Below are 17588 nucleotides of genomic sequence, written 5' to 3'. Positions count from 1 at the left end.
ACAGTTTGTTGTGATCCACACAATCAAAGGCTTTAGTATAGTCAGTGAAGCAGAAGTAGTTTTTTTGTGGAATTCCCTTTCTTTCTCCACAATCCAGCAAATGTTAGCAATTTGGTCTCAAGTTCCTGTGCCTCTTCAAAAACCAAGCCTGTTCTTCTGGTAATTCTTGGTTCAGATATTGCTGAAGCCTAGATCATGGAATATCAAGCTTAAACTTGCTGGCATGTGAAATGAGGGCAGTCATTTGAGAATTTTAACATTTTTTGGCATTGTCCTTCTTAAGGATTGGGATGTAAATTGATCTTTTCCAGTCCAATGGGCACTGTTGAGTTTTCCAAATTTGTTGGCATATTAATTGCAGCACTTTTAACAGCATCAGCATCATCTTTTAGGATTTTAAATAGCTCAGCTGGAATTCCATTACTTCCACTATCATTCTTCTTAGCAAAGGCCCACTTGACTTAATTGTCTAGGATGTCTGGTTCTACATCACTAATCATGATAATCGTGTTATAGGTTATGTTAAGGTCTGTCTCGTATAGTTCTTCTGTATATTTTTGCCACCTCTTCTTAATCTCTTGTGCTTCTGTTAATTCCTTACAATTTTTATTCTTTATCATGCCTATTTTTACACAAAACATTCTCTTGTTATCTCATATTTTCTTGAAGAGATCTCATCTTTCCCATTCTATTGTTTTCTTCTATTTCTTTGCATTGCTTCTTTAAGAAAACCTTTTTATCCCTCCTTGCTATTCTCTGGAATTTTGCATTCAGCTGGGTATATCTATCCCTTTCTCTTTTCCCTTTCCTCTTCCTTCTTTCTTTCTTTCCTTGGCTATTTGTAAAGTCTCATCAGACAGCTATTTTGCTTTCTTGCTCCTCTTTTTCTTTAGAATGTCTATTGTTGCTGCCTTCTGTACAATATTGCAAACTTCCTTCCATAGTTCTTCAGGCATTGTGTCTGCCAGGTCTAATCCCTTAAATCTATTCATCAATTCCACTTCATATTCATAAGGGATATTATTTAGTCATACATATATGGTCTGATTGTTTTCCCTACTTCGATATTTGAAGTCTGTATTTTAAAACAATAAGAAGCTCATGATCTAAGCCAAAGTCAGTTCCAGGTCTTGTTTTAAATGACTATATAGAGCTTCTCCACCTTTGGGTACAAAGTACATAATCAATCTGATTTCATTATTGACCATCTGGAGATGTCCATGTGTCGAGTTGCTCTTTGGGTTGTTGAAATGGAGTGTTTGTTATGACCAGCAAGTTATTTTGACAAAACTCTATTAGTCTCTTCCCTGCTTCATTTTTTACTCCAAGATTAAGCTTGTCTGTTATACCAGTTATCTTTTGATTTCTTACTTTAGCATTCCAATCCCCTATGATTAATGTGACATCTTTTTTTATTTAATTTCTAGAAGATGATGTAGGTCTTTATAGAACTGATCAATTTTGGCTTCTTCAGAATTAATATTATACTTTTACTACTTGTATTATACTACTTATACTACTGTATAGTAATTATACTACTGTATTGTTGTAATGTTGAACAATTTGCCTTAGATTTGAATAGATATCATTCTGTTATTTTTGAGATTATACACTAGTATTGCTTTTCTCACCCTTTTATTAACAATGAGGGCTATTCCGTTTCTTCTAAGGGATTCTTACCCATAATAGTATATATAATGATCACCTGAATTGAATTCACCCATTCCCATCCTTTTAAGTTCACTGACATCCAAGATGTTGATGTTTAATCTTTGCATCTCTTGTTTGACCACATCTAGTTTACCTTGGTTCCACAGATCTTTCATGTCAGGCTCCTTTCCAATATTGATCTTTACAGCATCTGATTTTCCTTTCATCACCAGTCACATCCATAGCTGAGCTTCCTAACATCTTTGGCCCTGCTGCTTCATTAGTACTGAAACTACTTGTATTGTCCTCTGCTCTTCTTCAGTAGCATGTTGGACACCTGACCTAAGAGGGCTTTTCTTCCAGTATCATATATTTTAAATATTGTCCATTGGATTCTCTTGGCAAAGATACTAGAGTGATTATGCTATACTATGTATGGCCTGACCATCTTGGGCAATACTGCACAGCATAGCTCATAATTTCATTGGGCTATACAAGCCCCTCCATAATGCCAAGGTAGTGATCCATGAGAGGAAAATATCCAATGCAATTACTATGTAATAATAAATGAAACTGGGGGTGGCCAGGTAGCACAGCGAGTAAGAGCACCAGCTCCAGTGTTGAGAAGACCTGGAGATCGAATACCGGGCTCAGACACTTAGCACCCACCCAGAAACACCTGACTGTGTAACCTTGAGCAAGTTACTTAACCCCAATTGCTTAGGGGCGGCCAGGTGGCTCAGTGAGTAAGAGCACCGGCTCCAGTGTCGGGATGACCTGGATCAAATCTGGGCTCAGATACTCAGCACCACACCCAGAAATAATAACTGGCCGTGTAACCTTGAGCAAGTTACTTAACCCCAATTGCTAAAAAAATAATAATAATAATAAAATAAATGAAACTTGAAACAACACATGTATAGAATGATTGAGTAATGACTAAATGAATTATGATATACAAACATGATGGAATATTGTTGTACCATAAGAAGTTACAATTATGTGATTAATACAGGGAAATGATGGGATAACTTGACTAAGTGATGTCAAGTAAATAAAGCAGAATCAAAAGAATAATAGAGAGACTGATTACAACCATGTACAGGATAATAACAACAAGAAAAAGTTCAAAAGGGGATGTAGAAGTAAAGCATATATTTCACTATGTTGTTAATGTTAATATTTTTAAAAGGTGTTTATAGCTTAATTTTTTTAAATCTTTGTGTATTATTTTACATATTTGTTTTCATTGATGATTGCTAATATTATTACAGTAATTTTTGAAGGATATAGCTATGTGTGGTTAGCCCCTCCCCTCTAGAAATGTTATAGAGAAAATTTGGTGACATAGGTACCTGCCATAGACTGGACCAAATACACAGAAGTTCTAGAGGTCTGTGTGATCTTGCTTCTGGTCTTGAAAAGACTTCTTTGATAAGGGGAAGAGCAACCATACCAGAGTTATTCCTAAATCAACTCATATTAGGATATTAGTGATCCAGATAGAATTCTAAAGGGCTTAAATGAATTTCCCCTAACCACCTAGTAAACACTAAGTGACTTACTTGGTCAAATTTAGAGTGACCCAAAGTCATTAACTTAATATAATAAGTTAAGTTAATAACATAACTTTATAAACTTTTGATAATTTTGTTATTTCTGAGAAAATTGTGAGGTGTGAAATTGACTTAAATAGTTTTCTGAATGTATTTTGCTTGTGAATTTGAAAATATTGCTGCTTAATAATATTTCATTCATATATTTGCATATTTCAATGTAGAGCTTTTGAAGAGAAACGCAAGAAAGAAGAAGAAAAAGAACACCAGATCAGGGAACAAATTCTTCAGCAGAGAAAACAGAAGCTTGAAGAAGTCACTGAAAAATTCCAGCGTGCTCATATCCCTCCTCAGCGCAGGAGAACAGGTTTATAAATTTCTAATACATTAGCAAAATAATTAAAACCTATCACCAGATTTTTTACATGAAACTAATAACGTACTGGTAAAGCAGAAGACCAAATAAAAGAGATTAGTATATACTTATAATACACACACACAGAATATATATATATATATATATATATATATATATACACACACACATATATGGTATTGGATCTTTGGAAGTTGAGTTTAATTTTGATTTTCTAATAGTAATAATAGCAAACATTTATATAGTACTTACTATGTGCCAAGTACTGTGCTAAGCCTTACAGTTATTCTCCAAGTAGGTGCTGTTATTATTCCTATTTTACAGATGAGGAAACTAAGACAGGAAGAGAATTGTTAAATGCCTTGCCCAGGGTCACAAAACTACTAAATGTTTGAGACCAGATTGGAAATCAGGTCTTTCTTATTCCAGACCCAGTGCTCTATTATACTATCTACCTGCACCAATAATTCAATAGCTTTAGGAATTATATAGTTTGCATCTGGTTTAAAATCATTTCCTAGGTGTTTTTGTTTTGGGTACTGAGATAGGAACTTTTTGTTTGTATTTTGGTTTTTTAATTTTCAACTTTGAATTTTAAATGACAAGACAGTCAACAACATGGATATGATAAGGCTTTCGGAGAAAAGTAGAGAAAAGCATGAGAAGTGATCTTGTGACAATAGGAAAGATTTAGCTACACAGAACCAGCATGGGAGAGTTTGGTATATGTCTAGAGAAAATTAAAAAGCTAGGCATACTAGAGTGGAAGGTTTGTGTTAATGATGAGAGGGGGAGGAAATAAGAATTTATTATGTGCTAGATAAATATTATATCATTTGATGAGAAACAATGTGGCATATAAACTGGAGATCAGGAATCCAGGGACTAGTTCCATCTCCAACTAACTAGTTTTATGACCTGGTACAAATCATTCTCTAGGCCTTAGTTTCTTCATCTGTTAAATGAGCATGTTGTGGGGTGGCTAGATGGTGCAGTGAATAGAGCACCGGCCCTGAAGTCAGGAGAACCTGTGTTCAAATGTGACCTTAGACACTTAACACTTACTAGCCATGTGACCTTGGGCAAGTCACTTAACCCCAATTGCCCTGCCCTCCCCCCTCCAAACAAAACAAAAAAAAATAAGCATGTTGAATTAGGTAATAGTTAATATATAACATTTAAGATTTGCACAGTACTTTATATATGTAAACTCTGGTCCCTTTTCCAATACATACAAAAACCCCTTGACTCACAATGACATTGGAACTTGATCCTTAAGAGTTAGTATCTTACTTTGATTTGTTTGTTCCCACAACTAGAATTATTCCAAAAAAAATCTCCAAAATAAAGTTCAAATATAGTTTATGTCTAGGTGTCCCCAAATATAGATAAAAGGGTTTCCTAGTTCCCAGACAGGCACTCAAGGTAACAACTGCAAATGCCGTTGCACAGGACAGCCTTTATTTCATCCTCACAGAAAATGCATAAGGTGCAAAGGATCCACTCTACACTATCTTACATCCTCCATATACAATCTGTTGCCAAGTACTGTCATTTCTACTTTTATGGCATCTCTTTTATACTTTCCCTTCTCTCTTATGACAAAGCCACGGCTCTGGTGCAGGCCCTCATCATGGCTGGACTACTGTAATATAGGCTTCTGGTTGGTCTCTTGTCTCAAATTTTTAACCACTGTAGTTCATCCTTCACTCAGCTACCAAGTGATTTTCTTAAAAGTAAAGGTCTGACCTTGTCACCCTTCTATTCAGTAAACTCTTTTGGCACCCTGTAACCTGTAAGATGAAATATAAAATCCTCTGGTTTTCATATCCCTTTATAACTTGCCCCCACCCCATTCTTTTTTATACCTCATTCCCATGCATTCTGTGATCCAATGATACTGGCCTCCTTGTTTTTCCTCAAGCAAGTCATTATATCTCCTGACTGGGCATTTTCACTGTCTTTTCTCCATACCTGAAATACTCTCCCTCTTCTTTTCCTTGGCTTCTCTCAGCTCCAGCTGAAATCCCACTTTCTACATGAAACTTTCCAAATCCATCTTAATTCTAGTCCCTTCCCTCAGTGGATTATATTTTGTTTATCTTGTATATAGCTTGTTTGCCTGTAGTGGTTTGCTTATTGTCTCCACCATTAGACTGTCAACTTTATGAGCACAGACATTATCTTTTGCCTTTCTTTCTATCTGAAGTGCTTAGCACAGTTCCTGGTACATATTAAGCACTTAATAAATGTTTATTGACTGATTCCCAGGCATTGTACATGCAATAGGTCTACCTCTGCCATAGACTTCTGCCATAAGTCACCATTGTATAAAGAAACTGCATATGAGCATAGGTTTCTTCTCTCCCTCAAACAAGTCTTACAGAGAGGTAAAGAGAGCACAAACTGATCTCACAGCTTGCTTTGATAGACCACAGAGCAGATCCACTTCTACAATAAAAGTTTTTCTTCAAATCCTCAAATAACCTATCATCTTGGAGGCCACCTCAATCACACAAGTTGTCTGTGTGCTGTTAGTTAGTGGGTGTTAGTGGGCACGAACACCTCCTCTTCGGAGGGATACCTCCAAACAAAAGCCTACAACCTGTAATTTCATCAAGTTGCTAGAGAAGCTCTTAAAATTGATCAGACTCCATTGAGCAACCCCCATTATATGCATATTATCTAATATGATCATTATAACAACTCTAAGCAGCTATTGCTGCCATTATATCCATGAGGAAACCAAGGCACAAAAAGATTAAATGATTCATTTGTGGTTCCACAGCTAATAAGTATCAAAGGCAAGACTCAAACCCATGTCTCTCCTAACTCCCAAGTCTAGCCCTTTTTCTACTGTAAATTTAAAATTATGTGATTCTGAATAAAGAAAATATATGGCTGGAAAGATAATAATCAATGTAGGATCAGATTAGAGAAGACTGTAAACTTTGGGTGTTACTCTAAAATTGAACTCCAAAATTCAGTTCAACAATGGAACATACATTCATTAAGTACCTACATTGGGTAAGGAACTACACTGCACAGTGGGGAGATAAAGAGCCAAATGTTATATAATGTAATATAATGATTTAGATTCAGGAGAGACCTGGTTTCAAATCCTGCCTCCTGTGCCTATTAGTTATGTAATCAAAGGCAAGTCACCTCTCTAATTCCTCTTCTACAAAATGGAGATTATGATAGTTCTTGGGTCACAAAGTTGTGAGAATCAGGTAAGATAATGTTTATAAATTGCTTTGCACATTGTAAAGTGCTATATAAATGTCATCTGTTATGATTTTACTATGAAAATTATATTACTTGCCCAAAACATGTAGACATCTATAAATAGGGACTAACAAGGGCTGAAGATATTGTAGCCAAAGCATTCCCAAAATATTTTCAAATGGAGAGAAGACATTCAAGTGATGTGATCAAAATTCTTTATTACATCTCTTCCTGAAATTTTCCACAAGAAATTTGAGGTAATAACTTATATACAATTTTTGAGATAAAAAAAATTCTGCTAACAAAAAAACTTGAAAAACTATTTCTTGTTGATGAATAAAACTCACATCTGTTTTATGAACTACATGATGCTATAAATTTAAAAGATCAGAGAGATTATTTTATGATTAATTGATTCTATGACATTTTATGTTTTTTGTTATCCACACAAGTTTATCAAAAGCCAGTTCCCCGATTAGAAGAAGCCCTTGAACAAATTCAGGGATTCAACTTGAAACAAGAATCTAACTTTTACTCTTCCAATAGACCTACGATAAACTGGAAGTAAGTATTTTTTAATATTCTTATTTATATTATTTACTATAACTTAGTTAAGTTACATCATATTTGTGATATTTTTGCTGTCACTATTAATTCTTCAATATCTGTATTATGGAGCTAAGCAATGTTTCTTTTTTACAAATGAAATTTAAATAGAGTGGAATATGATTAGTGTAGTTGCTACAGTCAAATTCAAATTCTAAATTTTAAAGTACTTAGTTTTAAAAAATACTTTCTAAAGAAATTATTTCTTCTTAAGGCAATATTAATTATCAAAAACCAGTGTTAGAAAATTAAAACCAAATTCTATCAATCTCTACTAAGAATAGAAAAAGAAAAATTGAATTGAATTATAGGCTGAGAAATTTAGGCTGGATATAAGGAAGTTTTCTTGTGGTAAAGGGTTATCAGTCACTGCAGATCTTAACCAAGAGGTCTTGGAAAGGCCATGATGTACTTCGGTACAGAGCAGTTTAAATGAAGCCTGCCAACAGATAGATAGATAAACTCTTCATGCCCCTTCTGATTCTATATTTTTCATTTATTCAGTGAACATTTATTACATGCTTACTATAAATGTTCATGGAAATATATTACATTTTTTGGAAATTAAAAATAAGTTTAATATTCCCTACCTATAAGAAGCTCACGATTAAGTTGGAGAAATGAGACATATATATAAAAGGATTCTTCTTTCAAATATTGTTTGCACAAGATTTTAAAGATAGATGTGAACTTAGAGAAATCTAATTAGCACCCTCATTTTATAGATGAGGAACCTGAGTTTGAGAAAAAATCAGATGACTTAGTTACTAATGGTAAGGGTTTGGATTTGGAATCAGAGGACCTTAGTTCTCATCTCACCTCTGCTACTGACTACCTATATAACTTTGATTGATATAGTCCAATTCAGGAAGCATTTACTAAACACCCATTAAATCTCCATGTGCCTCAGGTTCCTCATCTATAAAATGAATTAAATTTAGATGATCTCTTAAGATTCCTCCTAGATAGAAATTCTGTAATTGCTAAGGACTCTTTTTTCTCTAAATCTAAAAATTGCCTATGGTCTTGGTCAGAACCCTGACTCACATCCACTCTTCCTGCCTCCTGATTCACTGCTCTTTCCACTATACCTCACTTTGAGTTCCCTTTCAATTTGGGGATCAACTATTCTGTGAAAGTTTAAATAACAGTGTCAAGAAGAAAGATTCACTATCAAAATACGTGATACATTCATTGTGCTGTAGTGGCTTAGAGAAGAGGGAAATTAATATGGAGTGTTCAGGAAGGGTTTTTTGGATAATATGGGAATATCATCTGAGCTCAAAAGGATGGGTATAATTTCAATAGGCAGAAGGAAGGGTATCCCAAATAGGAAGAATGACATGAATTGGGAATGCTCATGAAGATAGGATTTTTGGAGCAGAGGATTCACAATGTCAGGTAATGGGGAAATTAGATTAAAAAGTTATTGATAAATTTTAGAAGACCTTGAATACCAGGCTTGAGAGTTCAGGTTTCAATGGGAAACCATGCAAGTTCTTGAACCAGTGAGTAACATGACAAAATGATGTTTTAGAAACATTAACCTGATAGAATCATGTTGGGTAAGTTAGAACACAGTAGTGTCAGTGAGTTCAATAAGTGAGTCAATAAGATTGGTTGCAAATATCCAGAACTAAGGGAGTGGACAAGGTTATAACTACTATTAGGGTTGTAAGGAAGGGACAAACTGCAGACCTGAACAACTAGGAAAATGATAATGCCTTAAAAAAAAAGTTGGGAAGGGGAGCTGGTTCATTCAGACATTTAATTAATCAATAAATGTTTATAAATATTTATTTATAATAAATATTTATTTATAAGCATTTACTATGTGCCAGGCACTATGCTAAGTACTAGGGATACAAAAAGAGGCCAAAGATAGCCCCTGTCCTCAAAGGACTACAGTCTATTGGGGGAGACAACAAGCAAACAAGTATATACAAAGTAAGCTATGTAGGGATAAACAGGAAATAATTAAAAGCTGTTTCCTTGGGAGAATTTAGGAGTTTAGTTTTAAATGTATTGAGTTTGAAATGAGTTAAACTTGAGCTAACAGGACAACCAGATGGAGTTCAGCATTTGGAATGAAACTCAGGTCATAGGTTAAACGTTAGGAGTTATTTGTTCTATGAAGTTTGGATTTGGTCAAAGGGCTGCACTTGAGGAGGTGGCAGGCCACAAGTGACCTTGAGGTCATAGGTTCCCCATCTTTGTGTTGAAGAAATAAATTTGAGAGTCATTGCTGAGGTAATTGGGAACAATAATTATGAAGAAGATATTCATCTTTTGTCCCTTGCTCTTCTCTCCCTACTCTTTATTCACTAACTATTCCTATCTCATAGCTTCAAACTTAGGCAGAAATTTCTGTAAGTGGAAGAGCATTGGACTTGGAGTCAAAAGAACCTGGGTTTGAATCCTTGCTGTGCTATCTATTTTGAACCTCCATTTCTACATCAGTTAAATTGGAGTAAACATACTGACTACTTCACAGCTTTGTTTCAAAAAAGCTTTGTAATCTGTAAAATATAATGCTGGTTATTATTGATTTGCTTCACATTGGTGTGGCATTGTTCAAAAGAGAGACTAGGCAAGAGTAAATATCTATCAGTACTAATTCACAACTATAAAACTGGCTAAAAGCACATTCTCTGGTGATAATAGATTTTTGTATACTAATAGTATCATCTTTGTGCCTGAAGAAGGGGAACAAACTTCTATACAAACAATAATATAATTATATAAACTTATAAAATTATATAAATTTATATATATAAACAAACATAATATATTCAAATTTTTCATATATCTTTTAGATAGCATTGAGTAATCCTAAACAATAAAAGGATTATTATCCTAGTCCAAAAAGAAGGATTCAAATCACTTAATTTAATAAAAATATATTGTTTTTTCCCCCTTCGTTCTAAGCTCCTAACAGTTTACAACTTATCTTTTCATGTTAGCAGCCATTATCAGTAATGAGTTTTTTATGTACTATCATTGGAAATATATAGATCCTCTTCTTGTTTAACTTTATGAATTCTCTTTTGGTTTTAGAAGAGGGAAAAGTGCCAAAATAATTCTGGTTTTCAAATAGTAAAATAATATATAGTGGAATGTATAATGTAAATATAGAATATAAATAATAAAAAATTAAAATAAAGGAATGACAAAACCAGAAAAGAACCTAGAGTTCTTGGCCTTAACCACTACATATGTGTGTGTGTATAAAATATGCACATACTCATTAAATGTATAGTCTTTTGTATTTTAGTTTATTAATTTACTCCTTCTGCAAGTATTTACTTACTAAGTGCTTAGCATATATTAAGTCCTTGGAAAGGTATAAACATAAATAAGGTAAACCTACCCTCTTAAGAAACTCACAACATAGTACTAGGTAAAAGAATAAAATATATTCTGTTTGTAGATAGAAACAATATAGAATAGTGAATTCAGGAGGTAAACTTGCTTTCTTTCCAACATTTCTAACGTATTTCACAATGTAGATGACATCTTGCAAAATGTAAAGCTTTATACAAATATAAGATAGTAAGGATTGTATGGAATGGTGATTTATTGGAAATCTTTAAATAAATAATTCTGGTTATTTTAGGCATGATTTATGCTATAGGTTTAGTTAGCATTGAATAATTCTAAACAATAAAAGAATTATTTATTACAGTATGTATTTATTACAATGGTAAGAAAGTATATAGTTTTAAATGACCTAGATACTAAGGCTAGTTTCAAAATAAGACTTATATAGGAAGGAAGATGGTAAGGGATATAAAAGTAATATAAGATGTCGGTAAAATCACAGCTGAAGAGCAAACAAGGAGAAAATCTGGAGAGTAACCAGTGTTTCCTAAACTCCTAAGAAAAAAATCAAAGAAAATCTTCTTCTGTTAAAAGATCTCTCACCTTAACCCCAAAGAAAGTAACTCGGGAAACTAGGAAAAACTTTTAAGCTGGGAGAAAATTTGGTAAATTTAAATTTTAAGAATAAAAGACAAATTTGAATTTTATTTTGTACAACTTAATAAGAATGCCCTTTGATTTTCTTTTTAATTATATAATCGTATGATCTCCATGTGAAATATATAGTTCTTATATACACAAAAATCTTAAGCTATATTTTACAAAATTGTTAAGTTAAAAATTAGTCAAGTTAATTAGTCAGTGTTAAATCCAGGAATTATGCTTTTATTTTTTCCCTTTCATAGAAACTTTAAAGAGAAAGTATGTTAATAATTCCAGTTTTCCATTCCCCAGAGGAAATACAAGGCAGATTATCTGTCTTTCTTTTCAACTAAAACCCTGCAATATAGATTACCTTTAGCTCAATTCAACAAAAAAAAATATAATTGAATCGACTTGCCTTCTCATAACAGAAAGGATATAAGAAGTGGAAACCCATCTCATTTTAAATCTGAAGATTACAAAATGTTGTCATATACCTATCTCCAATATCTATGTATTTGCATTTTTAAAAAAATATAGTCAGTTATTATGTACAACTCATGGGTGGGAGGTCTGTCCACTAATAAAGAGGATTTTGAAGACCTTATTAGCTATTCTACAGTGGAACATATACTGGTCTCCTTTGATCCAATTTTATTTCCTACTCCACTCCTTATCTTCATGGCCAACATTCTCTGAATTGCTGAGAGTAAAAGCTGGGAGGAGGGGACATTTCTGTTTTCCTCTCCATATATAGATTGTCCCCTTGTGAAAGGTTATTGTTGTTCATTCATTTCAGTTGTGTCAGACTCTGTTACCCCATTTGAGGTTTTCTTGGCAAAGATACTGGAGTGGTTCTCATTTCCTTCTCCAGCTCATTTTATAGATGAGGAAACTGTGGCAAACAAGGTTAAGTGACTGACCCAGGGTCACATCACTGATAAGTGTCTGAGGTCAGACTTGAACTCAGGAAATTGAGTCTTCCTAATTCCAGGCCTGGTACTCTTATCTACTTACTTTGCCACTTAGATTTCCCCCTTGTAAAAGGAGTCATTGATTAATTAAAAGTCTTAGGCCCTAAAAATATATATATAAACTAGAGATCTGAGACAGGTTGGTAATCTAAAAGAGCAACTTAATAAGGCTGTCTCTACCTGCCTGTCCAAAATGCCTTCCTGCCATCCAGATCCCTTCCTGCCTGCCCAGCTGTGTCCACACCTTCCAGCCCTGATCAGCTGTCTCCTCCACTGGTTCCTATGCCTTACCACGTCTCCCAAACCCTTCCAACCTGCCCAATTCTTTCTCCCATCCATCAGCTACAAACTATGCCTATCTGTCCATCTGTTTCTCCTAAACTTTCTGATTCCTTTTTACCTGCCTCGACCCCTTCTTATCAAACTATCTATCTCCCCCATCCTCCAACCCCATTCACATCTAGCTTTTCAGGCTGTCTCCCTCATCTTCCAGCCCCAGTTCTTTCTGAACCTCCTAGATACCTACCTTGTCCACCCCAAAGATCTGCCATCTCTGATCCCATCCCACATAACAAGCTATTTTATAAATCTTCCAGACCCAATCCTTTCCATCCAACTCAGTTCTCAACTCCATCTGTTCCAAAGCCTGCCCTTGTACGCCGTTCCCTTCCAGCTAGATTAGTTGTTTCTCCTGTTCATTCAGAAGCTGTCCTGCCAGTTTTGATGCCTTCCTGTTCATCAAAGCGTCTTCCCTACCCACCAGCTCCCATTCATTCTTATGTTCCTGGCTTTCTCTCTCAATTGCCTCATCCTGTTAACCCAGATCTTGTTCAATCAGTACAGCCATCTCCTCTACAAACCAAAATGCTGTCCTACCCACCTCAATCCCGCACCTCATTTGTCCCTCGCCCACCTCCCTGTTGTTCTCCATCTACTTCCACATCTTCTTCTCCTTCCACTTGTATTTCTTCTTCTCCATCTCCTTCTGTACTCTCCTCTTCCTCTTCATCTGTTGTTCCTTCTCCTATACCTCTTATTTCTCCTTCCCCTTCTATTTCTACTGCTCCATCCATACTTCGTTCTGCTGCTACTCCTTTTTCCTCTCCTTTACCTTCAAGTCTCTCTCCCTGCTTGCCACCTCCTTCCTTTATTCCATCCTCTTTATCAGTCCCTCTTTCTACTTCATACATATCTTCATCTTCATCCATGCCTTGGCCTTCTATTTCTGTGCGCCCTTCTACTTCTATTTCTGTCCGTCCCTTCATCCCTTCTCACTGGGGGAAGAAAGTAGAGAAGAAAAGAGAAGAAAGTGGAGTAGAGAAGAAAGGAATAGAGAAGAAAAATTTGAGACAACAACTTTAAAGGTAAACAAATTGAGTTTATTAGATAATAAGTAGACTTAGTAATATTTGTCATGGGGATGATGACCTAAAGCGGGAGGGAAAATGGGGGAGGATAGAAGGGAAAGGATTACAAGAAGAAAAGAAAAAGTGTTCTAATTTAGTACTGCAGGAGTCAAGGTGATATTTGTTGCGAATGGTATCCCCTGTTTGTATTCTTGTTGTGTCTGTCACCTATATAGCCACAGAAACAAAGTTAGGAGTTAGTTATCTATTATTTAATAATACAGATACAGATATAAGTATTGGAGATGGGTATATATGGCCCTCAAAGCATCCACGTACCATATAAATCCTGTATGACTATTTTTGAGAATCAGATTTCAAGACCTGCTACAAAAGGCACTGACACCACTATTGCATCTCTTATTTTCCAAAACTTTGTGCTGAGGTTTGCACTTTATCCTAAAACCTGTGAACATTTCTAAAATTCAGCACATTATGGAAGTCTTAAGAGTCCCAATTACACCTGATGATTTTCCTTCTCTCCTTATACCTACATACTATAAGAGTTGGAGAAAAGTAGGTAGAGATAGTGACAGACTTAGAACTAACTACTTACATCTTTGGAATTTATATCTATACCCAAAAGTTTATGGAGCTTCTAATAATAGGGTATGGGAGAAGAGTGTGAGTCACTCGTGATGACTTTTTGGTTGCTTGGTTTACACAAAAAATTGCAGTATATACTAAATGTACACCTTTGGTGGCAGTATTTGGGCTTCTTAATCACAAAAGAGAATACAAATTACTGTCTATTCTTTGGAAATCCTTTCCATATCCTGAGCCTGCCTGGAGTACAGTTCCTTTGGAGCAGTGGAGTTATTTCTTATCCTTTATATTAGCAGTTTTTAACCTGGGATTCATGAACTTATATTTTTAGGTTTTTCATAACTGTCTTTAATAAAAATGGTTTTCTTCATAGTACTATATTTCATTTTATGCACTTAAAATTATTCTGAGAAAGGGTCCATAGGCTTCACCAGACTGCCAAAAGGGTCCATGATATAAAAATTAGTTACATACCTCTGCTTTATAGGAATGTTTCTAAGGAATTGGCTGCTGACTAATGGGAACAATAAGAATGCCCCAGATTTTAGCAAGATATACATTGGTGTAGCACCTAAGAATTGAATCTGTAGGAAATTATAGAGATTCCTACACTAGTTTGGGGAGGAATGACGCTGTGTTGAAAGTTCTTTGTTGTCACTGTAAGACATTTGCATAATCATTTTTAGTGTGACTACTTTATCAAAAAGTCACCAGCATGTATATTTTTCTTATGTCCTTATCTGTGAATATTTGAAAATATGCTACATAATATGTATAGTTTGAGACAACTTTAAAAGTAAACAAAATGAGTTTATTAGACATTTATGATTTTTATTAATATTACAAAAAGCCCTATTCTCTTGCCTCATTGTGGTATAAAGATTCCTCTAGGGCAGGTAAATCCAAACTTCACAGAACAAATCCCCTTAATAAAAGTATTTGTTCTGTAAAACTTGGACCCAGTCAAAAGGCTGCACCCAAGGACCTAGAAGAGCATATGTGGCCTCAAAGCCTCAGGTTCCCCACCCTGTGCCTAGATATCAAGGCTGTTAGTAAAAGATACATTTTAGTAGGTTCTGCCACCTGAAAAGAATTCAGGTATAGATTGTAAACTACATATGTGCTGTTTGAGTGCCAGATGCCAGATTAGTTAAGTGTTAAAGAGACCCCTGACTAGAAGGTTGGCTGCCAGTTGACTTGGGGCAGTGGGGTAGAAGGGGCAAACAACTAAGTGAAGGGAACTATTAACAGCCTCTAAAATTAGAAGTACTTGGCATCTTTTTCTTATTTCAAGAACTATAGATTCTGCTGTGACTTCTGCAGTGACAAGAATAGAGCCCATGTATCAGAAACATCTCTCATCCAGGATCAACTGTGACAAAGAAATACAGGAAAATAGCAAAACAAGCTGGGCTATTGGCCAGGAAGACAACTTCCAACTTAACCTGGAAGAAACTCAGAACCTCTTAGAAGAACTCCATCTAAGCAATGTTCAGGTATGAAATATGAATTTCTGAATAATATCACTATAATTAACAATAATATTATTGTAGTGCTTTCATACATGGTGTTTTTACAGCAGAAAAGCATAACATCAGTTCCCAAGGGAGAATCATGTAATGGTAAGGTAGATGTTTAAGCATAATCCCAACATTCCTGGAGAAAAACTTTATTTTTAAAATGGATCGTTAGTAGGTTACTACATATACCATCATTAGATATAAAACCTTCTTTTGGGTTCCCTTTTTTATTGATATAATTTTCTCCCCTTCTTTCATGTTTCTTTCATTATAAAATTTTTATTTTACTTTTTAATTCTGTTAATAAACATGTTTTCTCTCCCTTACATATTACCCTACTCATTGAAAAGAAAAAAGAAAAAGAAAACCATAAGTAACAAATAAAGAGGAGCAAGCTAAACAGATCTCCATATTGGCCATGGCCAAAACTGTATGTTTCACTCTGCATTTTAAGTACATCAAATGTCTTTGAGGAGATCGGTAGCATGGGTCATCATCAGTCCTGGCATCATAGTTGGTCATTGCATAATAAGAGTTCTTCACATTTTTCAAAGTTGTTTGTGTTTACAGTGGTGTTGTTATTACATAAGTAATTCTCATGGTCTTGTTCTCTGTATCACTTGATATGTCTTCCCTGGTTTCTCTGAAATCATCCCTTTAGTCATTTCTCACAATAGAATAATATTCTATTACATTCATATGTTCAGCCATTTCCCAGTTGAAAGACACTCCATTCACTTCCAGTTCTTTTCTACATCAAAGAGTTTTACTATAAATATTTTTGTACACAGAGGCTATTTTTCTTTTTTTTTTAACTCTTTCGAGGTATAGTGTTAATGGTGGTATTGCTGGGTCAAAGACTGCATAGTTTAGTGACTGGGGACATAATTCCTAATTGCTGATCACAATGTCTGGCACAGTTCATGGATCTACTAACAGTACAATAATGCTCTTATTTCACCGCAGGCAGTCACTCAGTACTTGTCATTTTTCCTTTTTTTCAATTTTGCATTTTTATCAATCTTATGGAACAGATTAAGTTACAACTGAAAGAAGTAAACTTTTAAAAAAAATTTTTAGTGTTATCATTTGTTTTTAAACCACTTATATTTACCCCATATTCCTCTTCCCTTCCCAGAAAGCTATCCCTGATAATTAAATTTTAAGAAAAAAAAATAGGAAGAATATTTTAAGTAAATTAATTTAGATAGCACTATCATTTTTATTTTATAAAATGCATTTTAGAAGTAGTATACAGGCTACTTATAAGAAATTAATATTTCGGAGCGGCCAGGTAGCACAGTGAGTAAGAGCACCGGCTCCAGTGTTGAGAAGACCTGGAGATCGAATCCCGTGCTCAGACACTTAGCACCCACCCAGAAACACCTGGCCGTGTAACCTTGAGCAAGTTACTTAACCCCAATTGCTTAGGGGTGGCCAGGTGGCTCAGTGAGTAAGAGCACCGGCTCCAGTGTCGGGATGACCTGGATCAAATCCGGGCTCAGATACTCAGCACCACACCCAGAAATAACTGGCCGTGTAACCTTGAGCAAGTTACTTAACCCCTATTGCTTTAAAAAAAAAAAAAGAAATTAATATTTCTCCAATGATTTAGGTTAATCTGCCTCTATAAAAAGTATTTTGAATTGCATTCATTTAGATCTTCTGTGTGTTTTAGTAGGCAGACTCCTAAGTATATTCTGTAGTTATTTTGAATAACCTTCTTCTGAGCTTTTTCTACAGAAACACTGATGAATTAAGTG

The 17588-nt window shown here is 34.9% G+C and overlaps 1 protein-coding gene across 4 annotated transcripts in view; it reads left to right on the top strand.

The window, feature by feature from the left end:
• Positions 1-17588, top strand: part of CEP126 (centrosomal protein 126) — a 101396-nt gene that overhangs the window by 27249 nt on the left and 56559 nt on the right. For 3 of the 4 annotated variants that reach the window (XM_069079982.1, XM_069079981.1, XM_069079983.1), the window contains exons 3-5: positions 3431-3573; positions 7263-7374; positions 15600-15801. In XM_069079982.1, coding sequence (XP_068936083.1) covers positions 3431-3573; positions 7263-7374; positions 15600-15801 — 457 coding nt within the window. Of the gene's footprint in view, positions 1-3430; positions 3574-7262; positions 7375-13588; positions 13718-15599; positions 15802-17588 lie in introns of those variants that run through there. The other variant, XM_069079984.1, reaches the window with a different exon arrangement.

This window comes from Petaurus breviceps, unplaced genomic scaffold, assembly GCF_028583685.1.
Source record: "Petaurus breviceps papuanus isolate PSGF00001 unplaced genomic scaffold, PetGlider_PUasm1.0 91133, whole genome shotgun sequence".
Taxonomy (NCBI): Eukaryota; Metazoa; Chordata; class Mammalia; order Diprotodontia; family Petauridae; genus Petaurus; species Petaurus breviceps.
This window is presented reverse-complemented; position numbering and strand designations above follow the sequence as displayed.